This window comes from Elaeis guineensis, chromosome 5 (assembly GCF_000442705.2).
Source record: "Elaeis guineensis isolate ETL-2024a chromosome 5, EG11, whole genome shotgun sequence".
NCBI classification, from domain to species: domain Eukaryota; kingdom Viridiplantae; phylum Streptophyta; class Magnoliopsida; order Arecales; family Arecaceae; genus Elaeis; species Elaeis guineensis.
Window position 1 is genome coordinate 114,524,337 of NC_025997.2, and position 25,828 is coordinate 114,550,164.

The 25,828-nt window shown below is 35.8% G+C and overlaps 1 protein-coding gene across 4 annotated transcripts; it reads left to right on the forward strand.

Moving 5' to 3' along the window:
• The first annotated feature begins 1,792 nt into the window (after positions 1-1,792).
• Positions 1,793-20,108, forward strand: LOC105045548 (uncharacterized). Of its 4 annotated transcripts, none has more exons than XM_010923877.4 (9): positions 1,793-2,926; positions 3,022-3,144; positions 3,228-3,294; positions 8,371-8,474; positions 8,589-8,691; positions 8,789-9,084; positions 17,995-18,300; positions 18,391-18,788; positions 19,642-20,108. In XM_010923877.4, the coding sequence occupies exons 1-8, from the start codon at positions 1,826-1,828 to the stop codon at positions 18,745-18,747; spliced, it is 2,457 nt and encodes an 818-aa protein (XP_010922179.1). In that variant the 5' UTR covers positions 1,793-1,825; the 3' UTR covers positions 18,748-18,788; positions 19,642-20,108. The 4 variants fall into 4 exon arrangements, 2 of the variants coding, with proteins under 2 accessions (XP_010922179.1, XP_010922180.1); XM_010923878.4 differs by having other exon boundaries at positions 19,645-20,108; XR_832081.4 differs by having other exon boundaries at positions 1,794-2,926; positions 18,391-18,808.
• The last annotated feature ends 5,720 nt before the right edge of the window (positions 20,109-25,828 follow it).

A 25,828-nucleotide genomic window follows, 5' to 3' on the forward strand; every position in this document is an offset into this window, starting at 1 on the left:
ATGTACATCCACATTTTAACTATCCAGTAGTCTCATGTTAAAATTTTTCAAATATAAATGGTTAATTTTTCTTTTCCACTTCTCAAGGTGATACTTTTGCTTTTTATGTAAGGTAAGAATTCATTTACCATTAGAAGAGTTAACACCCATGAGGTAATAACAAATTAAAACAATATTTTTGATATCATGTTAATGTAAAAATAAAAGACAAAAAGATATGGGTTACAAAATTCATATATCACAAAATCCTAGCTAAGAAAATCCAAAACTGTGTTATCATACAAAGAACAAAGAATATCTCAACCCAAGCCTACCATAAAATTTGCCATATATTTCGGAGAGTATGACCTCCGAATATGCAATGGCTCACCCCTATATAGTAACTTAATAATAAAGGTGATAATATAAACATTGTTTTTAAACAATAAAATATATTATGATTCAATCCTTTAACACAAAATTAAGCATATCAATAACAAATCCAAAGCACAACCTTTAACATCAAAATCAAATCTAACCACATACATACATACACACACACACACACACACACATATATATATATATATATATATATATATATATATATATATATATATATATATATATATATATATAGCCGAGACACTGAACAATCTCAAAGATTGATAATACAATCTAAAACTTTAATAGAACTCAGATTTAATAACCAGCCTTTCTTGCAAACGATTTGCTCTTTGTAATAGCTTTAAGTATCCCGCTCCTCTTAGAAAATTAAAAAGAACAAGGTGAGTTTGATAACTCAATAAATATCCCACCACTTATAATATATCATAAATAAATGATAAGTGCATCCACCTTAGACACATAGAGGAATAGAGAATTAATTGATCACAAGATTTCTTAGACCTTAGTATACACTCATCTATGAATAAACGAATCGCATGCAAGTTCATTTAGTTATATTATATAAAAGAAGAATGCTAATGGTCATCTTTTACGATATCACTCAAATCATGGATCCTAAATGGTATTTGACAATTTGGTAGAATAGTAGTCATGCCCTTACTAGTAGCTAAATACCATCTATTGCTTGTGTGCTGCATCAATTTCTGAATACTATGTTGAACAAGTTATTTAGTCATTGACTGAAAGAGTAATATGCAGTTGTACCAAAAAAAAAAAAAAAAAAAAGAAGAAGTGATGTATAGCAATACCCTTCATAGCCAAAAAATTTCTCCATATGCACCTAAGCATATGCTACATTCATTAGCATATGAATTTGATTTTCAAGTGTTGAGCCTAAGTTAGGATGGGATCCAATATACTTGTTCTTATATCTTTCATATTTTAATAAATTTTGTTATTATCAATTATTCAGTATATTTAGAGATTATTATTATTATTTTTTTTTGGTAGAAGAATAATTCTTTAGTTAGTAGCTTTGATGCATAATGAAAATTGAGCTTTCAAAATAATAATAGCTGCTTGAGATGTGGACAACCCCACCCGGTCCTAATCCAACATCCAATTTGATCATAGATTGAAATGTACGATCCAATTGGAGGGATCCGCACCACGATTTGACCTCATCCAGACTTCAGTCCGGACCATAAAAAGATGGAATCAAGTTATCAAACCCGTCAGGCGTGGCCCTTGGGTTGGGAAGTGTCTGGATCCTACCTGACCCGATCCGATAGCAAAGCTAAATCAAAGATTCAAAGTTCAACCGGACAAGAATCGCCTCAAACCAATTTAAAAAATCCGCATCGGACCCGTTTAAAACGGTGCTAGCCCTACCTTCAAATAGCGAGAGAGCCGAGTTGCTGAGCCCAGAACAAGCTAAATGGCCGCCTCCGAGACCTCCTCATCTTCCGAGTCCGAAGACCACAGACGAAGCCGCCGCGACGGCCGGAAGTCCCGCCACCGCGGTGACCCCGATCTCGACGCCCGTAACAGCCGCGACAAGCCTAGATCCGGCGGTGCTGATTCTAGGGATCTTCGCAGAGACGAAAGGAAGCACCGCGACCGCGGTCGTAGCAGCTCCGGCGACGAGGGTTCCGATTCGGATGGCCGAGGGAAGAGGCGGAGCTCGGCGAACGATCGCCGGCAGCGTCGGCACGCTGACGAGGGAGAGAAGGCGAGGAACCACCGGTCGGACGGGAGGGGTCGAAGGAGAGACGAGGACGGTGAGGATGGTAGAGAAGATAGGGTTCGAGAGAGGGACAGGAAGCGAAGGTCCGACGAGGAGGGAAGCCCTCGGAGGCGAGAGAGGACCAGAGACGAGGGGCGCCACAGGTCTCGCGATGAAGATAGCCCTCGCCGGCGAGACAAGAAGACAGACAGAGATCGGGATCGCAGGAAGCAGCACTCGGATGATGATAGAAGCCCTCGAAGGCGAGAGAGGACCACAGACAATGGCAGAGACCGGTCCGGAAATGATGATGACCGTGGAGCACGGCATAGAAGTCATAGAGACAGAGATATGGACGAAGAAGGCCATCCAAGAGTTGGAGAAGCCAAGAAAGTTGAAAACGAGCTGCCACCGCCGCCGCCAATCCCTGATTCCATTGCGGGAAGGACTGGTGGCATATACATCCCCCCATTCAGGATGGCACAGATGATGCGGGAGTTGCAGGACAAGAGCAGCGAGGCCTACCAGAGGCTCAGCTGGGATGCTCTTCGGAAGAGCATTAATGGACTGGTGAACAAAGTCAATGCCACCAACATCAAGAATATAATCCCCGAGCTCTTCTCAGAAAACTTAATTCGTGGGCGGGGCCTGTTCTGCCGGTCATGTATGAAATCACAGATGGCGTCACCTGGTTTTACAGATGTATTTGCTGCGTTAGTTGCTGTTGTGAACACCAAGTTCCCAGAAGTGGGTTTACTTCTATTGAAAAGAATCGTGTTACAACTCAAAAGGGCATATAAACGGAATGACAAGGTTTGCATTTATGTTCCTCACCTTTCAGTTTCTATTGTCTTTTAATTAGGAAAGGATGATGTACTAATATATTTAGCGAATATTTTTGATGTCAGCCTCAATTACTCGCTGCAACAAAATTTATAGCTCATCTTGTGAATCAACAAGTAGCACATGAGATTATTGCATTAGAGCTTCTAACGGTGCTGTTGGAAAACCCTACTGATGATAGTGTAGAGGTAAAGTTTTCTTTTATAAGTGTTTTCATCATGCTGAGTTTAGTCAACCTGTCCTTATGTGTACATCTTCTATTCTTGTGCAGGTAGCTGTAGGTTTTGTTAAAGAATGTGGAGCATTGCTTCAGGACTTCTCCCCTCAAGGTCTCCATGGTGAGTGGGATTTAGTTTTTAGTGCAAATTGTAATTTTATTTTGCTGATGTGTGCTTGGGGCATTTTAGCTTGATAATTTGATTATGCTCTACAGTTTGTTTCATTTGTGGAAGTTGATTATATAACTGTTGTCTATCACCTACAAAGATGTGCTTATACGTACATAAATTCACACATACACACACATATATTTATTTATTGTTATGTCGAGGGAGGATGTAGATAGGTATCATCTAAATAGTGATCTGAGTTTAAAATGTATGCCACGAACAGCCACTTTTACAAATAAAATACCTGGTCTCTTATTTGGTTCTTGTTTATGTTCTAGCTTCCTAAAGTTTGATTTAAAAAAAGATCTTCTATAGCTGCAAACTGCAGATTCTCGCTTGTTAGAGAGTTACTGATGAAGTGAATTTCAAGTGACTTGAGTAACCTTATTATATTGGGAGTGAAATCTGTTAACAAGATGGAAAAAGGCTCGTAAATAAAGCTAAGTGTGTGGTGTATGATGATCTCTATGATAGTTTAGGTTCAAATGAAGGGGAGTATGAACTTTATAAACTAGCTAAAGTTAGAGAAAAGAAATCTAAAGATGCTGATTGAATTAGATGGATTAAGAGTGAGGATATAGGATTGGTGAAAAACGAGAAAACTAAAAAAAAAAAGATGGAGACATTATTTTGAAAAGATTTTCAATGGGATTCTACTATAGACATTTTTATCGGAGAAGTGCAGTTAGGGAGGAGGCGACATTCTATATGTATAATCCATAAGAGAGTAGTGGAGATAGCTGAAAATAATGCCAAATGCTAAGACAATAGGACTATATGAAACACCTATTGAGGTTGGGAAAATCATAGAAGATACTGGGCTAACTTGGTTTATTAACTTATTTAACTCGTTTCTAAAAAAACAAGAAAACTTCAAATGATTGGAGGAGAAGTCTGTCCATAAGAGCAAAGATGATGTACAAAATTGTTCTGATAATTGAGAAATTAAGCTGAGGACTACCGTAATCATAACCTTAACAATTGTTCCTTTTTTAGCTATTTGGAATCGGTTTTATGAATCCTCTTTTATCGAGAATTCCAATTTATGGCCACCACTGATGTTATGAGTCACTTTATGAAATTGTAGAAAAGGGTAACTGGACAAGGATTAAGAAAAAAAACAACAACAATTTGGGTTTATGCTTGAAAGGTCAACAGCGGACTTGCTTTTTACTTAGGCAGTTGATGGAAAAATATAGAGAAAATGAAGAACTTTATATGTGGTCCTTAGTAACTTAAAAAAAGCTTATAATAGAGTACCAAGAAAAGTAATTTGGTGGGGTTTAGGAAGCAATAGTGTAGATAACAGTGTATTGAAATATTTGAGAATATATGCTGTAGCATTGAAAAGTGTCAGGAGGAGTTGTGGTACAAGCGTGCTTCTGACCAAAATAGGTCTATTCCGAGGATCAATGCTAAGCTCTTTTTTGTTTTTTGGGCACTAATTATGGATGAACCTACTGCTAACAAACAAGACTTATTGTTGTGTATGTTGTTTGTTGAGAATATAGTGTTGATTGATGAAAAAAGAACTAGTTTAAATACTAAATTGGGCTTATGGAATGAAGCTTTAGAGGATAGAGTCTTACAAATCAATGGAACAAGGACAATGTATATGGAATGTAAATTTGTTGAGAATGGAAATGAAGGTGAGATTACAGTCAAGATTGATGGATTAAGAGATACCATTGAGTGATTAGTTCCATGATTAGCATCTGTTATACAAATTAATGGGGTGATAGGTGAAGATATAGGTAATAGAATTAAAGCTGGTTGGACGAAGAGGTGTATATGGAGTATTCTGTGATCGACACATACCTCGGAAATTTAAGGGAATAGTCTATGGAACAATGACAAGGCCTGGAATGTTGTATAGCTTGGAATGTTGGTTCATAATGAGAGTTTATGAGTAGTGTGGTAGAGATGAGAATGTTAAGATAGATCTTTTGTAAAACTAAAAATGATAGATTAAGAAATTAATATATTAAAGGTTACAAGAGTTGCATGTATTAAGCATAGAGTGATGGAAAATTGTTTGAGATGGTTGGGACATTTATAATGAAGATATAAGGAGGCTCCATTAAGAAGCATTTAAATTTTCGTGTGGAAGGTTGTAAGAAAAAGAGGAGAAGATCCAAGGTAACATAGATGGAGGTTATGAGGAAGGATATGGAGAAGCTAGAAATAACTTCATAGGTAGTCCGAAATAGCAATACTTAGCAAAGGTCCATAAAGCCAATCCCAAATAGTTGGGAAAAGGTTGGATGGTTATGATTGTGTATTTAATCTTTAATTCAGATCCATGAAGTAGTCACACTTTGATATACATACATATATATATATGTGTGTGTGTGTGTGTGTGTATGTGTGTGTGTGTGTGTGTGTGTGTGTGTGTGTGTGTGTGTGTATACATATATATCTATATATATATGTGTGTGTATATATCTATATATATATATATGTGTATATACATATATATCTATATATATATGTGTGTGTATATATATATATATGTATGTATGTATGTATGTCTGTATGTGTGTATGTGTGTGTATGTGTATATATATATGTGTGTGTATGTGTATATATATATCAGATAAAGTTTTAATTTAGGATATTGATCTCAATTGTCAAACCATTGCTTGAATAAGTTTTTGTTAACATTTAATACCACTAGAGTATGTATTGGTGGTTATTTCCTATTTTCTCTTCATTGCTTTACTCCCTTTTTTATTCTTGCATTACCTAGCATAACAACTTTCACCATTGCTATCCAAAAGAGTTGATGTTGTATGTTTAGATAAAAAGGCGGACTGGTGCATGAGGCTTCTGCCACTGCAGGGTCTCTAGAGGGTCAGATATACACAGTCTTACCTCCATGTGCGGAATATTGTTCCCCATGTTTTGAACCCATGACACCCAGGTCACAAGGGAGTGACTTTATTGTTACACCGAAGCTTGTCCTCATGTTGCATGGTTCGATTAAGCTGCAAAAACATTGCATTATTTGTGGGAAATGCTAAGTTATGTGGCAGGAAGTTCTTTTTGGCAATGAGATCACAGTATCTCAGTTATATTCTGCTGTATAGATATAGTCTAAATCATGTAGGATCTAATGATGCTGTATTTGTACATATGGTCATATGGAGTCCACATTCCTTTTCTAATCTTATCTAGGTCTTCCATTTTTGCAATCAACCTTTAATATTCTTATATTCTAGTGACGTTTGCAATGATAAATTAGCCAAAAGTTCTCCATGTTGGTTCCTGCCTATTCCAGTTATGTTTGTGATGACAAATTAGCCAATACGTTCTCTATGTTGGTTCCCACTTGTTCACTTGTTTGGTCCCTGATGATAAATGAGTTTCATTCTGCTATTTTGGTGGATTATTATACTTATGTTACCCAGTTTTTTCCCTCACTTTCATTCCAAATAAGCATTTGCCATTTCCATTTTTTTTTGTACTATGTATTCCTAAACCATTCAGGTCACAGCAAAGGCCCTAGCAAGGGTATGCTATAGTTAACTGCAATGAATAGCTAACCAGGTTTTCCAAATCCTCCATCTGGTGGTGGATCTGGTGGTTAAATAATGTTTCTATGTATATTGGGTAGGACTATATTTATATTTTATAGAAGGTTGGAGTATTATACATGTTTGCCATGTAGCAGACCACCCAATTTGGTCTTGGTTTTATGGGAACTAGTCCCACATTTACAATGAGCACAAATGGATAACAGCTTGACCATGCTACCAGCACTTTGGTTGGAACTTAGAATTTATACATTTAAATATTCAGTATGAACCACCTCTACAATTATTATTGCTCTGTCACGAGTGTGACCAAATCCTGACCGGAAAACAGCAGACAACAAGATCTGGCCTTGGGGGATTTAATTTGATCAGCTTTGTTCTCCATATAGTTTTAGTGTTTTTCTTAGTTTGATCGCAACCTCTTTTTACTCCACTAAATAATGCCTGACTCTGTACCTATTAATGCAATATGTTAAGTAATGTCATGTCCTGAAATTCTTATTTGAAGATTTAGACTATTATCCTATTTGCTAGATACTTGAGCTCCACATACCAAGGTTTAGATGCAAGCATGTACTTTTCAGGTGCTACGGACATGATTCAAATATAAAAACAGCTGTTGGCTATATTGTCTGGTATTACTGATATAAGTGGCTTACTGGGTCATGTTTTTGCTACTGCTGCCTGACCTACATTAACCTATGTGTTAAGCTATGTGAACCATTCTTAAAGGGAGGAAGTCTTGTGTGACACTGGAAAAAAAAGTGCTGGCATGTCATATACTTGTCTGATATTTATAACAAGACATCCAGGTGCCTATATTAGTTGTTGAAATTTGTCTTCAGTATATATATTAGTGCCGAAGTCAAACCTTTTAAAGGTAGTTGATTGATTTTAACTTATAATTGGTGTTTTTTCTCTTCCATCCAATATTTTAACTCATTTTAGGTGATTGTCCTTTTCCATTCAGTATTTTATATAAGAATGGTGCAAATAAGTGAATGTCTTCTTGTGGAAGTTATCATTTGTGGTATCCTTATCCTTACAAATATGAATTGTTTGATCCAACATTCTATAGTTTGGTAACCATTTTTTGCCTCATATTCTGCTGACATATGTAAGTGCATGGTTATTTGGGTATATCTAGGTTGATATGTATAATTTGGTCAAGCGTTCACTTTGCCGTAAAGAATAATCTATGTTATTCTTTGGAGGATATAAATAGCTGTTCAGATTTTTAGAGCAGCACCTTGAGTCCTCGGACTACATAGTGCTGCCTATGTTTAGCTTTGTAATCATCTGTGTCTGAGGTATACATCCCTATTTGTTAGCATTTGCAGCATCATTTAACTGTACTGTACAAAAGTTCCATGGTCTATGCTGTTGCCATTTGATGAGCATTCTTTGTTGCTTTATTGTGTAGAAGAGGTACTGCAAGCAATAGATCTACATTTCTCATGGTAACTTTTATATTTCTCAATTGTTGCAGGTATTTTTGAACGTTTTAGGGGAATACTTCATGAAGGAGAGATAGATAAACGAGTTCAATTCTTGATTGAAGGCCTTTTTGCAATAAGGAAAGCCAAATTTCAGGTATGATTGAACTTTCTGTAGGCATTGTCTTGAATTATGCATGTCTCTGTATGGTTTAAGTCAAAGTGTATGATTCACTCAATTGTTTTAATATGGTTTCACATCGATATTCAGGGATTTCCAGCTATCCGGCCAGAATTGGATCTTGTGGAACAAGAAGATCAATTCACCCATGAAATATCCCTGGAAGATGAAATAGATCCAGAGACAAATCTTGGTATTCTATTAATTATACATTTTCTTTTATGTTGTGGCGGTTTACCACATAAGCTAATGTATTGCAAGTTTTTTACTTTATTTTGTTTAATTGGCAGATGTTTTTAAGCCAAATCCAACATTTCTGGATGATGAGAAGGCTTATGAAAATATTAAGAAAAGTATCCTTGGTACGGAGTCTTCTGAAGATGAAGAAGGGTCTGATGCAGCCTCAGATGAAGACGACGAAGAAGAATCTGAAGAGGAGGATGAGGAGAAAATGGAAATAAAAGATGAGACTGAGACAAATCTTGTTAATTTACGGAGAACTATTTATCTGACAATCATGTCAAGTGTTGATTTTGAGGAGGCTGGTCATAAGCTGTTAAAAATCAAACTTGAGCCTGGTCAAGAGGTAAGTAATAAAATCTTTGCTCCACTTGCAGTAGTTTTTACTGACTGCTAGTAGATTAGTTAATTTTGGAACTTCTAAAGCTTGTCAAAGGTGATCATGTTTTCATTGGCTTGCTTTATATGACTTCATTATATGATATCTAAGAAAAGAGTGACTAATTTAATTGCTCTAGGCTTAATATAGATGGATATTTTGAATTTTATACTGTCCTGTGAGTGGTTTCAAATCATGTCATGTTTTCTCATCTTCTATTAAAATAATAGCTGCTTTGACTTTTTGTAGTATTGTCTATTAATATCTATTGTAGATAGCTAAAGGTTTCTAATGCTGTCCGATTTCCCATACATTTTATCTTGTATCCTGTACATGTATATTGGAATTTCGATTGGCCATAACCATGCATCCCAATTTTGGAGAATGTTTGCTTGCTAGCTTCAGGGTTGATAATGAAGTTTGAAATTGTTCTCATAATTGTTAAAAACAGTTGGAGCATGATATGTTATAATTCTTTAGGAGGGGATCTGTGGGACAATTTTACTGACTTTAAGAACTTATGAAGGGAAAAACATGAATTCTGCAAAAATCCACTTGTTGAAGGGAAGGAAAGATTTATGCAATAATGCCATTCAAAGCAAGATTGAATATGTTAAACGTACATTAAAGTGGCATATTGTGTTATTATTGAATCCTATGATTATGCCGATTCACCAAGCCAACTATTTCTATGAAGATATGGTCAGGATGCCTTTCTGCTGTATTTTTGATCATGTTGGATAAATGTAGGAAAATAAATCGGCCAGCTTGATACTTGCAAAACATTGTTTAATTCAGAAAATGCATCATACATTATAGATTCTCTTTGAAATGAATTATAGTATTTGATGAAGTCCACCGGAAACTTACTATATTAAGAACATCCTTGATATCAAAATATGGATTATAGATTCTCTTTGAAATGAATTGCTAGTATTTGAATATTTGTGGATTAATTAAATTAAAACTCATAGATGCCTTTTCTCTCAAAATACCACTATCAAATATTTTTACTCTAAAAAAAAAAAAAGTCTATGCATAGCAGCGTTCGCTGAACCATCCTAAATTGGGCAATTTGGGGCATGTTGAACCATACTGGCGGCCTATCGGTGTTGTTCGGGCGTTCAATTTGGAATACTGACTTAACGGAGTGAGGGAGAAGGAAAGAGAGGAAGAGAAAGAGATAGGGGGAGGAAAGGAGAGAAAAAGGCCATCGGTGATCGATGGTGGATTGTCAAGGCTGTTGGAGGGCTGTCGAGATCTTTGGGGCTCCTCCCTTCCCCGAGAGAGGATAATAGAGAGAGGAGAGAGAAGTGGATAAAGGGGAAGGAGGCGGTGAGGCTGTTGAAGGGCCGCCAAGGCTTCCGGACGGCTGAAATTAATTTCATAGCTTTTGTGGGGTTGAAATAGGGGCTAACACATCACTTTTTTTTAATGCAATTTACATTGAAGTTGGCAATTTTGGAGTATTTCAGAAGGAACCATAATGAATCCAGGTATTTGGATTTATGAAGGTGTCACAAGGGCACATATTGTGTTTTTTGGCTTGTACTTCTTGGCAGCTATCTGAAAACAAATAATGTAACATAGGATAAAATAATCTAAGATACTAAAATGGAGACAAGAATTTTCATTGTGAAAACTTATTAATCTTGACTATTAGCACCAGCATTTGTAAGCAGAAATTAATAGCAAGGTTTTAAATAACGCATTATCCTGCATATAACGGACTATCACCGAAACTATTTTTGACTATTATAATAGTTATAACGATCTTTATTTGTCTCAAAAAGCATCTTTCAAATTTTAGTATTAAAATAATCACTGGATAATGGCTTATATAATTGTGTCATAATGGGAAATAATAGGAAAAATAATGGTGTTATCCTTCCCTTCACTTTTCATCTGATAGATTGTCACGCCCTCGATTCTAGATTCGTATATCGAAGATGCTAGCAGCCGCTGTATACTTGTAGATAAGTCCCTATAGGCACACAAGGCATTCTATTTGTCTATGAATTTAATATAATTTGAAAATTATACAATTCATCCACAAGAGATTGTAAATATCAGAGTAACTAAACTATTAATTCAGAATATCACATATATTACAAACACCGCCACAAGCCATACCATAAAACTGTTCTCTTAAGTTTTACAATCCAAAACTTATAGTGTTTAAGTTGTTTATGTATTATCCAGGAGCACCAAGATATGCAAAAACTAATCAAACTAGTTCTACCATCCATAAGAACGGCCTTGCCTCTAATATTTCCCACAATACTGATGTCAGACTACTCTCTAGTTCTTGGATCTGAAACAATAGGTGAAGATTACGAGCTTCATAACTCAGTAACCAAAACATAATCAAAGGATTAAGTGAGAATGATCAATATGAATGCTAGATTGACTGGTTAAAGTAATCAAAAGATTAAAGTAATTTTTAAAGCCTCAATATACTGTAAAATAGACATCTCTTTCCAAATCAAAACTTACATATGCTCCAAGGTACAGAAATCCAACCAAAGTTTCCAAGAGCATCTTAGGATTATATATTTCAAAAAATATTCTATGAACTCATTAGTCTATACAACTATGGCCGTATATAATCCCTATGATAGGGCCCAAAGTACCACATTTAATCCCTATGGAGTATGTCCAAAGTAGCGTATTTAACACTGTGGAGTAGATTCAAAGTACGGCATTTAACCCCTGCATAGTAGGTTCAAAGTAGCAAGTTTCAGAACAATCAATACCAGATGCCAACGTATAATGTCTGTTTGGCAAGATCCAAAACATAGATAGACTAAGAGTTCAAATACTTATACACAATTTCAATTTATGCACTCCCTGTTGTTCTATATGTATGTTCGTAATATACAATGTATGGTCTATAATGATAAGTAATTATTAAAGTTCTAACAGTTAATATGCAAACATGGTTTTTCAATTGATACTGTTGCATTTATTCACATACAGATTCCACATATAAGTTTCTAAAGTTTGATTAATTTGAAATCATTTTAACCAAGTCTTATTATCAAATTGCAAGTGTATAATGAATACTCAAAAGCTCAAAATACAATGGACTAGGTCCAAATTTAATATTATATCAAAACAAATAATGCAATTTTCAGAAAATTTGATAAGAATTAATTTAAAATACATTCCCAAACTGTATGCATTCATTATTTTGTATAATTTCTTTAATTAGACAGAGGTTACTTATCTTGCAATTACCCTCAAACAGATTATCCAAATGCTTCATTTGGATTCCTCCAAACCTAATAATCCCAAAATACGTATATATATCTGAAATCAGTGCCATGCTATTGTTTTATAATTTATAAAATTCTTTAAAAACTCTAAAATTTCAGTTTTTAGCTAACTATGATTTCCTGCACATCAGTTTGATTCCATGATTTATTTATCTTAGCGAACAACCTCCAAAAATTTTTAAATATTGTAGCTTGCTTGATCAATGAGTTGACAATCCTCAATTAAAATTTCAGATTGAAATACATAGCCATTAAGGAGTTAAAAATCCCAAATTGAAACAGGACTGAATTTATCTGTCCTAAGAATAACATCAAGTTTGCATAATGCTCCTATCCCATCTTCAAAGATTTTAGAAACTATGTCATCTATTATCTTAACCTAGTCAACATCAGACCTAAGATCTAAGAAATTAAATTTAAAGGAGGAGTTTGAGTCTCACCAGAGTTGAGGGAGAAGATGAGAGACGACGACTAGCACTAAGGGAGAGAAAAGAAGCGTAGGACGAAGAAGAAGGATAAGAAGAAGAAAGGGAAGAAGAAGAAAAGAGTGGGAGAAAGATCGTGCATGGGGAGAAAGAGAGCGACGGGAAGGGAGAGAGATGCACGAGGGGTGGGAGAGTGATGGGAGGGCATGGGTTATCGCACGAAGAGCGAGAGAGGTGAGTGGAGGGGCTTGGGTTGGGGTTTTACGTAGAACAGGGGATTTATCCCCTGTTTCGGCTCAAGATAAGGATGGGCACTACCTTAATAGGCCCATGCTTAGTTGGGCTGGCTGGATGGGGTTAGGGTCTCACATCAAATTCTGTGGTTTGGCTTGTGATGGTGTTTGCAATATATGTGATTGTTTGAGTTAATAATTTAGTGACTCTGATATTTACAATCTGCTATGTATGAATTGTATAATTTCAGGTTATATTAAATTCATAGACAAGTAAAATGTCTTGTATGTCTATAAGGACAATTTTCTGTAAGTATATGGCAGCTGCTTATGTGCTCAATATATGAATCTGGGGTTGGGAGGGTGATAATTAAAGTGGTATTAGAGTCTAGATTATGATCACTAGGGATTTCTTTAGAAATAAGATGTATGTTGAGTGTAGGCAGAAGTTAGAGTTTCAAGTTGGTGAACATGTATTGTTAAAGATATCACGTACTAAGGGTATTATGAGATTTGGCATTCAAGGTAAACTCAGTCCTTAATTTATGGGTCCTTTTGAAATATTCGAGAAAGTTGGAGATGTAGCTCATAGACTTGTATTACTGTTTGCCTTTGTTTGAATCCAAAGTGTTCAATATATCAATACTAAGAAAATACATGTCAAATCCTAGCCATATTGTCGAGTATAAGCCTTTGCAGCTTAGAGAAGAATTGGCAAACGATGAGCATCAAATATAGATAATAGATAGAAAGGATCAAGTTTTGAGATATCATACTATTCCTTACATCACGGTGTAATAGAGTAACCACACTGAAAGAGAAGCTACTTGAAAACTGAAGAACGAGATAAAGGAGAGATCCCATTAGCTTTTTACAAACTTAGACATGTAAATTTTGAGGGCGAAATTTAATTAGGAGGGAGGATGTGAGATCCTAACTCGACCCAACTAAGCTTGGTTTCGGCTGTTAAGGCAGTGCCTATCCTTATCTTGAGTCGAAATAGGGGTCAAATCCCCTATTCTGCCTAAAACCCCAACCCGAGCCTCTCCACTCGCCTTTCTTCCTCTTCGTGCGACAACCCACGCCCTTCCATCGCTATCCTCTCTTCTCATTGCTCTCTCTCTCTCTCCCCTTGGGTGCTTTCTCTCCCTTCCCATTACTCTCTTTCTCCCCACGTACTGTCTTTCTCCCACTTTTTTTCTTCTTCTTCCCTTTCTTCTTCTTTTTCTTCTTCTTTCTCCTATTATTGTTCTTTTCTCTCCCTTTGTGCTAGTCGCCGTCCTGTCTTCTCTTTCAACTTTGGTAAGGCTCAAACTCTTTCTTTGAATTTAATTTCTTAGATCTCAGGTCTGATCTTGAATAGGTTAAGATATTAGATGACATAGTTTTAGAAATTTTAGAAGATGGGATAGAAATATTATGCAAACTTGATGTTATTCTCAGGGTGGATAAATTCTGTCCTATTTTAATTTGGAATTTTTTTTAACTCCTTAATGGCTAAGTATTTTGTTCTGAAATTTTAATTGGGGATTGTCAACTCATTGATCAAGCAATCTACAAAATTTGAAAATTTTTGAAGGTTTCTTAGTTAAGATAAATAACTCATGGAATGGGACTAATGTGTAGAAAATGGCAGTTAGCAAGAAATTGAAATTTTAGAGTTTTTAAAGAATTTTATAAATTATTATAAAACAATAGCATGTCACTGATTTCAGATACATGCGTGGTATGGGATTATTAGGTTCAGAGGAGTCCAAATGAAGCATTTGGATAATCTGTTTGGGGGTAATTGCATTGTAAATAACCTTTACCTAATCAAAAAAAATATACAAAGTAATGAACGAATACAGTTTGGGAATGTATTTTAAATTAAGTCTTGTCAAATATTTTGAAAATTGCACTATTTGTTTAAATATAATATTAAATTTGAACTAAGCATGAAGCGTGAATTTATTGCATTTTGAGCTTTTGAGTATTCATTATGCACTTACAATTTGATAATATGACTTAGTTAGAATGTTTCAAACTAGTCGAACTTTAGAAACTTATATATGGAATCTGTATGTGGATAAATGCAAACGTATCAATTGAAAAGCCGTGTTTGCATATTAATTGTTGGAACTTTGATAATTACTCACAAATATAGACTACATTGTATATTTTGAATATACATATAGGACGATGGGGAGCGCATAAATTGAAATGGTGTATAAGTATTTAAACTCTTAGTCTACCTACATTTTGGACCCTGCCAAATGGGGGTTATATGTTGGCATTCGGTATTGATTGTTCCGGAACTTGCTACTTTGTATTTACTCCATAAGGGTTCAATGCAGTACTTTGGACCTACTCTGTAGGGGTTAATTATGGTACTTTGGACCTACTCCGTGGGGATTAAATATGGTACTTTGTACCTCCTCTGCAAGGATTAAATACCGTACTTCAGGTTTGTCATGGATTATATATGGCTGCAATTGTATAGATTGATGAGTTGATAGAATACTTCTAAAATATACAATCTTAAGATACTCTTTTGTTTTTTCATTTTGGATTTTTGTAGCGCCATAGAGCATATGGAAGTTTTGATTTGGAAAGAGATGTCTATTTTACAGTATATTGAAGCTTTAAAAATTACTTTAATCACAAGAGTATGATATTATTTAACTAGTCAATCTATCATTCATATCTATTATTCTCACTTAATCCTTTGATTATGTTTTGGTTACTTGCTGTGGTGTGAAGATAATCTTCACCTATTGTTTCAGATCTAGGAACTAGAGAGTAGTCTGATATCGGCATTTTGGGGAGTATTAGAGGCAAGGTCGATCTTGTGGATAGTAGAATTGGTTTGATTAGTTTTTGTATATCTTGGTGTTCCTGGATAATGTATAAACAACTTAAATACTAGAAGTTTTGGATTGTAGAACTTAGGAGAACAAATTTGTGGTATGGCTTGTGGTGTTGTTTGTAATATTAGTGATATTTTGAGTTAATAGTTTAGTTACTCTGAGATTTATATTTACAATCTCCTGTGTATGAATTGTATAACTTTCATGTTATATTAAATTCATAGACAGGTAGAATGCCTATGCCTATAGGGATAATTCTCTACAAGTGTATGGCGGCTGCTCATGTCCTCGATATATGAATTTGGGGTCAGGGGCGTGACATAGGTGGTATTATTTTTTTGGAGACTATACAATCACTTTTTTTTTTTTTTGGTTTTTTGTTGGGGGGGGGGGTGTGGTTGAGGTGGTGGCAATTTTAAGGCAAAAGATTTAAGTGTTCAAAATATTTTTTTTTCCTAAAAGAAGGTGCAAGTGAAAAATAACAGTCATTATTGGTATTATAACAAGAAATATGGGAAATAACAGAAAATAGCAGCAATTATAATTTTCCATGTTATTTACCTCAGTAATGTATTACGGGGTTGGCTGAAACAGCTATCAGTTAGAACACTTATTTTAAACCATGATTAGTAGTTAATGCCTTATGTGAAATTAAAATATAATTTTGGGATGTGAAAACAATCCATAACTGTAAATTTTGTTTAGTAGACTATGTTTTATGCTGTAATGATAGGATGTTGCTGTGAATCACTGTGACACGAGTGGATCTGAACCAATAGTTGTTTCTTTGTGGCTCGTATGAAGCATGCATCCACTCAATGTGCTAATAACCTTCTAACATACTACACATTCTATGGCACAGTATAATGTAGATTGACAAGTAAATATTTGAGCATGTAATCAAGCAACAAGTGCTATTTTATATATTTTGGGAGGCTTACACGCATGCACGAACAGCATATTGATAAATGGGTTAACATATGGAAGCCTTATATGCTAATTGTCATGTACATCTTTTCAACATATGAAGTAACATTTACAGATTTCTAGGGCTAATGGTCTGCATACATCCATTTTGGGGTGTGATTAGTCAACACTGAATCTAAAGCAAGCAACTGCACCTTATGCTTTAAAGCTGTGATGAATTATTATGGTGTTTGTTTTTCTCTAGGTGACATACCTCTGGTGGCAAAATTGTGCTAAACTTTTTATTGGTCGAGACAAAAATTTCATTCTTTTTTCCGAGATGGATTTATCTAACTAATCTTGATTTTTGTGGTAAATTCCGTGTACTATATTCTTCTTCCTTCTAGTTTACACCATCCCCATTTTTATCTTCTTTTTATACCACTGGGCTCATTGCCTGCATTATGTTTGCATTAGATGAAAATTCTTAGATTGGCATGGAAGTGCTAGGGTGGGTAAATTAAGAAGGTTGAGCTTTGAGATTATATACTGCCCAGTGACTAGATGGAGCATCGACAAGTATGGGTTCGGACTTGTCTAAGGGTCAGAAAGGATGAAGAGCTTAGCTGATCTGACGAGGATAGTGAAAAGGATATGAAAAATGCCAGCATTAATAGAGTTATCATCAATAGGAATTTGGACAAATGCCCTAAAAGGTTTCTAATTTTTGATTGATCTAGGCACATGGGATCTTATGGATGAAGATGTGGTTTCTATGGACAGCATAGAATTTCATTCAGAGGAGGAACCATGCAGAGATCATATTCAAACACCTATTAGGTCAACTAAACCGGGTTCTAGATTTTCAGTCCATGAGACATGGTATGGGATCTGTAATCGGCAAAAATGATCACGCATTTTTAATTCATAGAAACCTATAAAAATATGATTTATGTTAAATGATTATTATTATGAGTCTGATCTGGCTTGTTTCTATATTTTTCACTTTTTTTTTTTGAGAGACTTTTTTGAGAGAAATACCTTTGGCCTTGTTATTTGCATGCGTTTTAATTGTTTCCTCTGTATTTCCATCAAATATTTTGTTTTATTTTCAAAGTAATGAAATGAATTATCAAACTTGCGCCGCCGTATTTACTCATCCACTGTTCTTTTGTTTGCACTACAGATGGAATTATGCATAATGCTGCTTGAGTGCTGCAGCCAAGAGAGGACATATCTTCGTTATTATGGGCTTCTAGGACAGCGGTTTTGCATGATCAATAAAGTCCACCAGGAAAACTTTGAGAAATGCTTTGTGCAGCAGTATTCCATGATACATCGACTTGAAACTAATAAACTACGTAATGTGGCTAAGTTCTTCGCTCATTTACTTGGAACTGATGCACTCCCTTGGCATGTTCTTGCTTATATCCGCTTGACGGAGGAGGACACAACTTCATCTTCACGAATTTTTATAAAAATTCTCTTCCAGGTAGATATCCAGTGTTTTGGAATTTTATTTCTTCATTATCTTATTTTATTCATGCCTCTAAATTTAAAATAACATGTAATTTTAATGCAGGAATTGTCAGAGCATCTCGGCATACGTTTGCTTAATGAACGTCTAAATGATCCGACCATGCAAGATTCATTTGAGTCTATTTTCCCCAAGGACAACCCAAAAAATATAAGATTTTCTATAAATTTTTTCACATCAATTGGACTAGGTGGCATAACAGAGAACTTGAGAGAATATTTGAAAAATATGCCTCGCCTCATAATGCAGCAGCAGAAATCTGTTTCGGATTCAGATGAAGAATCTGAAAGTTCTGAAGAGTTGAGTTCAACAGGCTCTGGCTCTGAATCAGGTTCTGAGTCGGCGTCGGAACCAAGCTCTGAAAGTGATGGAAGGCACAATAAGAGAAGGAAGAGGAAATGATGAAACGTTCTGAAGCCTCAAGTCCCCTATGTTGTCCTCAAGTATATTTTTGACTTTAGAGGTATTCAATGATCTTGTAAACAATAATTGATTGTCATTTTGTAGACTCAAGATGCTTTCCTTTTTCTGTTAATGAAAGGAAAAGCCACATACAAAAAACACCTGGCTAAAGACAAATATATAAATACCAGCTTTTTGTACATGGAAGTAGGCATGCAGAGTCCAGTCACATCATCATGCATGAGTCAATTAGGGAAAAGAATAGTGACCTAGAATCATCATTAGAGATTAACTTCCTTGCATAAGAAATTTTGTTGATACCATGCCCCCAAGATTATTTTTTTTTTTCCTTCGATCTTAAAGCTGTTAACCAAATCTCCTGGAGGTGAAGGTTAATTTTGACACTTTTGGCTATGTTAGATATTTATATTTTCGCATCCATGAATTATTAGAGAGAATAATGTAATCCTTTCAGGCAAAGCATGCTATATAGTATATCCAATCTAAAAGGAAGAACTAAAAAATAGTTGGGACCTTTTCTAACGCTGCTTAAAACATTATAAAACATGATTTCCCAGGATCATGAATGGTGTAAATTACTTTAAGTCATTTTCCTCCATCTTCTGCTTGTCTTATCGCATTCTATCTCTTTGTGGTTTCAAATGAAAACTACCTATTCTACTTTTTCCTTGGTGGCCGTCTAAACATTTTTGCACCCGCCTAGGCCATAGAAATTGTTCATAGCGGTCTTACATAGATAATTGTTGGATTTGATTGAGTTCTCCATTAATTTCTTTTTTTTAAATTTTTTGAGGATCGAGTGTCAAATGGTGTTAGTTTTGCATCATGAATTTGGTCTCTGTATTTTGTTCATTTAAATTATTTCTCTTTCAGCAGGTATTAAGAATCAAAGTTGATGACCGGTAATTGGAGGAAAGCTAATGTCTCATTGGAAAGGCTTGGAGTACTTCTTTGTCCATGGGCTGGAGAAGCGTTAGCAGAGTTGACTGTTGAATTAATAGCTGCATTGTGCTTTTGCTGCTGTCATGCTTGATATTTCTCAGCTGAGATGAATCCTGCTATTGAAAGAATGGTAGAAGACAGATGGCTGGCCGTACATCTTCAAGGGGCTCGTCTGCTGTTGGCCAACCCTGCCGCTTGTCTTCCTTCTGTCATGGCTGTCTGGCTTGCAGTTTGCCGCTGGCTGTAAAGATATTGGATTTATCTTGGGCTGGTATATAAGCTGGATCTTTCTTTTTTGTTGCAGACTTGTGCAATTATATCTATCGTCTGTTGGGAGGGTCTGTTAAGATATACAATCTTTACAAATGTAGATCTTGATAGTTACTGTTTCGTTTCTACATGGTCTTGGAATGTTCAATTTCCGTAGACTGCGTTTAATTTGGAAGCAAGGAAAATGCAAATAGTAAAAGTGATATGTGAGAATAGTCATGCAATGAGTCATGCCACCTTTTTTTTTTTTTTTTTTTCGTTCCACCTTTAAATAGAAAAAGGTACTTTTTCCTGGAATAACTCTTGAGTTTTTTTTTTCCATAAAAAATAAAAGTAGATTAAAATATGTTTTTATGCAAAGGAATAGTTTAGGATATTTCCTCCCTGAGACGGTTATGCGGGTGATACGCAAGTTTGGCTGGCATAATTATTTCTTGGTAATGCCTCCTTAAGTATTGTTTGGTAGGTCTAAGAGTTATTCCAAGAAGTATACCTATTATATGCCATAATCAAAGGCAATTGTAATATTTTTCCTTTTAGTAATTAAAAATTCCCTTGTTGGCACCAAGGGCGGTGGTATCAAATAACTATTCTCTGTCACTGGAGCTGGATGGAGGTGGATCATGTTAACTAGTTGGTAAATCCTCCACTTAATAATGCAGCTATACAGAAGGACTTCTTAATGTTACAGCCATTGGGAAAAACAGTTTCCGGAGGTGGACGTTCGAAGGTACGTAGGTCTTACTGACTTATGGTTGTAAAATGCTGAAGTGTTTTCTTTTCTTGAGAGTGGCTTTATCTGATGGGATTCCTATCCAAACCTCATTTTAGCTCCTCCATTTTGGTGTCGCAAAGCAGAGGTGGTGGTCTCACTTTGAGGTAGCCCAGATTAATTATGAGTCACTAAAAAGCTAATGACAACGACCAGTTTGGATGCTTCTGCTTGGATTTGAGCAGCCAAAGTTTCTCTCTTTTTGTGCCGTGCATTGAAAGTCTCTTGGATGTTGGAATGCATTTACCAGGTAGCTTCATGTAAGGTGGCTGGAACTTTGTGTGGGGCTATGTCTCGACACTAGATCAAATCAATCTAATCCACTGCCTATTTGCTTCTCAATGTTGAATGCTGTTTGAAACTTTGTTGGTGGACCGTTGTTGCCCTTCAGTTTCATAAAGCATCAGCTGTATCCAGGACTTGCTATGTTACTGCCTTGATGAGGCACTAGAAAGCTGATTACAAGGACCACGTATGACACTTCTGCTTGGATTTTTGAACGCCTAAAGCTTCTCTCTTTTTGTGCCGTACATTAGAAGACTCTTACAGGCCAGAATCCATTGACCAGGTTGCTAGATGTTAAGTGGGTTGGATTTGTGTGGGGCCATGTCTTGTTTATGCGCTACTGGCTGTAGTGGACGCAAGATCAAACCACAGACCATTTGCTTCCTTTGTGTTGCATGCTTTTGTAAACTTGGTGGATTGTGGTGATGCTCTGTAGTTTAACAAAGCATCAGTTGAATCGAGAACTTTGGCATGTTTTTTTTTTTGGTAGAGACTTTGGCAGGTTAATGATGCTTGCTTTGTGAAACATGGTTGCCTCTCTGGCACTCTTAAGTAGCACAAAATATCAGCTGAAACCAAAAACAGGCATGTGCAAAAACTGGAGCCCTGAGCCAGATTGGGCCACCTGTATGTGCTGTTCCACTCCTGACGACTGGGACTAGGGAGAACTAGGGGTATTTTGAGTTGTTAATTATAAAGTCTGTGGTCTATCTGAGGTACTATTCTGATATCCAGGCACTGTATCGTCATAGGATATGTCTATCAAAACAAGGCATGGTGCAGGTCACTGGTATCATGCCATGTTATGTTGACAGAAACCATTATCGGTTGTCATAAGGTGTAATAATGGCTGCTATTTGTCTCAAAAGTAGCATACTAAATTAAAGAAATATACTAATTTAAAGAAATATATAAGTGAACAAATACAGTTGTAATTTATGTGATAATGGAGTATTATCATGATAAATAATGTGTTATAATAGATGTTATCATTTTTCTTATGCATATAAATAATTTATTTGTCGGGGGATGTCCAGAAACCATTATAACAATTTATTTTTAGCCCATGCTATCACATGGCGGGGTTGTGATGACAAGTTTTTGAGACGACAATCAATAGACCTTCCCGTCAGCTATAGCCTGAGCTTTGCTTTGCAGAAAGGAATAAAATGTTAATTGTTAAATCACCAGTTTAAAACAAACTAATAACGGGAAACTAAGTAATTTTTTAAGGGTTTCAATTTGATTAGAGAAAGGAGAGGCAATTCGTAGATAATTATGGAACCTTAGATTAGCCAGTCAATTCAAATCTTTAGAGCGTCTATTATTTGGATACGGAAGGAGCCAAGAGAAGATAAAAGTGTCTACAATTTTGGATGCATAGAAGACTCTCTCTCTCTTCCAAGACTTTCTCCTCTATGGTTTGGTCTTGCCAGCATTGGATACTCAACTGTTTTAGAGCTTTGAAGCTTTTAATGACTTTATACGGAACTAGGAGTTGTTTTAGAGCTTGCCTGGTGTTTGTACATTTTTATTTTATTTTTATTTTTTTAAAAAATAAAATTACAAAATCGGGACAAAAAATTATGTTGGAAACTATTATTTTTATTTTTAAAAATTATTTTCATTATTTTAAAATAAATAAAGATAAAATATTCGTAATTTAAATACTTTCAGAAATAAAAATTTTTTATCACCTCCATCAATATTGCCTCCATCACTATTACTAGTATTTTACTATTATCACAGTAGTCACTGCCATCGTTATTGCCGGCAACATACTACTCTTGTCGCCTCTATACAACTCTCATCCTTATCAGCTACCATTGCTATCATTTTTACCATATTATTGGCACCTCCACTATCACCACTGTTATTGCTGTAATTATAACTATTATCGGCAACTCCATCACATGATTATTATCATCATCCTCATTTTCAACACATCATTGATGCCTATATTGCTGTGATAACTTTTACCTTAGTTTGTCCCTCTCACTATGATTCTTTTTCATTAAATGACAAGCATATTATCTTCTCTATTTTATTTCTCCTCTTTTCAAATCTTTCCATCCGATTCCAAATAGAATCAACATAGAAAGTTGGCTATCTAACAAATTATCCATTTTTCGAATCACATTTTTCTTCTTAAGTTAGCTACTAAAGTTGTGTTTGGTGCATCACTAGACAATCTTGGAAGGTAATGTGGATTGTCTTCAAGATAGATTGCTATCATTAAATTATCAGTAATGTTGATTACAATATTTGATACATACAGGTAATGTTGCAGTAAAATTACTGAAAATCTTGATTGACATGTTTGGTATGACAATCAGATTATCAGTAATATGAAATCAAATTTTCAAAACACTCCCGCTAATTTTGTCCTGGTGCTCTTCTTTTTTCTTGATAAAAATAATAGGAGTGATGCGGGTGTGGTGGTAGTGCAGAGAAGTGACAGGCCGAAGGGTATTGAGAATCGAGAGCACTGGAGGAGCGGAGAGGGGCTAGGTGTGTGTGGAGCCATGGGAATGATGGGGATGGGCGTGAAGGAGCCATGGAGGGGTGGTGGAGACAAGGACGGAAGAGCCGCGGGTAGACAAAGGGAGATGGAGGAGCTGCGGGCTGGGGTGCACGCGGAGGGGGAGGGAGGAAGGGTTGGATAATAGATTTTATGTGATTTTTTTGAGAGATAATTTTATTCAAAATTTTTATTACAATATTACTAAAGAAATGATAATTTGGATAGCCATCTCTCCTTAAGGCAATCCAGATCGCCTTCCATGAGGTAATCTGGATTGTCATCCAAAAAGCATAGCAAACACAATAATCCATATTACTATATTAAATTATCGGCAAGATTGCCAGCTATCAAATACAACCTAAGCGTATTCTTGATTGTCCTAGATTTTGAGATGCTAATCAGATCTGTGACAGTAGACTTGGCCACGGATTCACCGGAGCCTCTATCATTCTACTAGCGTGGGTTTAGAATCCAACTTCATGGAGGTTAATTTCCAATATTTCATCCACGTCATATTAGACCTAATTAAGCAACAGCCATTCCGCCAATGCATGGGTGTAAGTGCAAGTCGCGCATCTCATCCATCTATGGGGTTTTATGTGGTCCACTAAAGGAAGGGATTCAAAAGTAGGGCAACTATTTTATTGAATGACTCGCACATAAAAAAAATAATCTATATCTCAAAAGGTTGCAACATCCTCAGGGTGGCAACTTCAAAGCACCCAGAAACATCTCGTTCTTGGACCACTCATTGTTACAAGATATCTCAAACTATGGAAGTAGACAACAATCACCAAAAAAGCAAGTCTGTCTACCGCCTAATCCTCATAGTAACCTTTTCATGAAACACCCACCAAATTTTGGTTCAGAAGATATAATCTCTCGTTAACTCTGAATCTACTTACCTCCCTTTCAATCAAAAAAAAAAAAAAAAAGAAAAGAAAAGAAAAGAAAAGAAAACAACTCTGCGTCTACTTAGGGACTGAGCTGTATGTAAACTATGTTGATGGAGCCGTTTAAATGGATAGATAAAGATTAAAGAGAAGAAAACTACATATGTAAAACACCGGGTTAAAGATTTGCTTCTACAACTTCAAATTATAGTTTTAAATCTGTAGAACCTGTGTAAGGAAGTGCAAAGGAGCTGGATTAGTGAAGTCCATGGAATGAATATATTGCCAGAAGAGGGGTCCACATATGATACTAGAAAGATTCTCTGGATCCCCCCTAGATCCGTTAAAAGCAGACAAAGTTCACCCTACGAAGAGAAAGCAGGACTGCTAGTTAATTACTATAGTAACCTTTCAGCAAGACCTGAAACCTAGAGACTAGCTGGAAGCTGAGCTTGTTTTCTTGTAGAGTGACGTTGAAGTAGCTGCTTAGCCAGCAAAACTTGATGTTTCCACGAACATATCAAATAGTAAAAGGTTTCGTTCCGCATGCAGTTTCCTGGAGGCCGGAACTGAACACTGCATGAAAAAATTACCAAATAGAAGTGACATTAGAAGTAGCCCAGCCATGACTGTTAATCACCGGGGGAAGCTAAAAGAATTAAAATAGATGAGATAAGTTTTAGATAAAGGCCATGGGCTCAGGGATCATGCCGGGCAGGAATGTCCACCAGTACACTAGAATCAGACATGGGGCAGTGTACCTATTAATTTTCTGAAATGTTTTAGTAAAATATAGAATTACTTTATAAAATCATATTTTGACATGGCATGTCAAGTGCGGGGTGCCATGCCGGCCCATGGCTGGCACACCTTTCAGTACCGACACGAAAACTTTGTCAATGCCACTGTCATGGCAGTGTTTTTTATCTTCTATTTTTCATTAATTCCTCTTTTGTTATGCCCTTAATAAATTCCATTAACTTCATTTATTTTGCATACTTAGTAGAGATGAGTGCTCAACATTGATATTCGTTTGTACAATCTTAGGTCTTGGAAACAAGAAAGCTCTTTTTTCCTTTATATTTTTGATGAAAGGAGAGCTATTACGATTTGAGATATGAAGAAATTACTGGAGAGGGAGAAAAAAATATTGTGATTTTTTTTGATTATATATGCATTGAATTTTATTTTACATATTTTAATGATCTGAACTCTAATTAAAAGTAAATCTCTGATTAAATGATAAGAATATATTAGATGATTTAATAAAATTAAGCTCAATACAACTATTATAGATAAAATTTATCTTTCAGTCTTTATAATTGATTCAGATACTATTTTTGATGGATGAGATACATTATAAAAAGACTTCTG

What these genes read in the sequence shown, in the direction of transcription:
- LOC105045548 (XM_010923877.4), top strand. Translation starts at nt 1,826, where the DNA reads ATGGCCGCCTCCGAGACCTCCTCATCTTCCGAGTCCGAAGACCACAGA. An exon ending in AGATCCAGAGACAAATCTTG is followed by an intron (nt 8,692 to 8,788) that starts GTATTCTATTAA and finishes TTTAATTGGCAG; the next exon opens with ATGTTTTTAAGCCAAATCCA. An exon ending in TTATAAAAATTCTCTTCCAG is followed by an intron (nt 18,301 to 18,390) that starts GTAGATATCCAG and finishes ATTTTAATGCAG; the next exon opens with GAATTGTCAGAGCATCTCGG.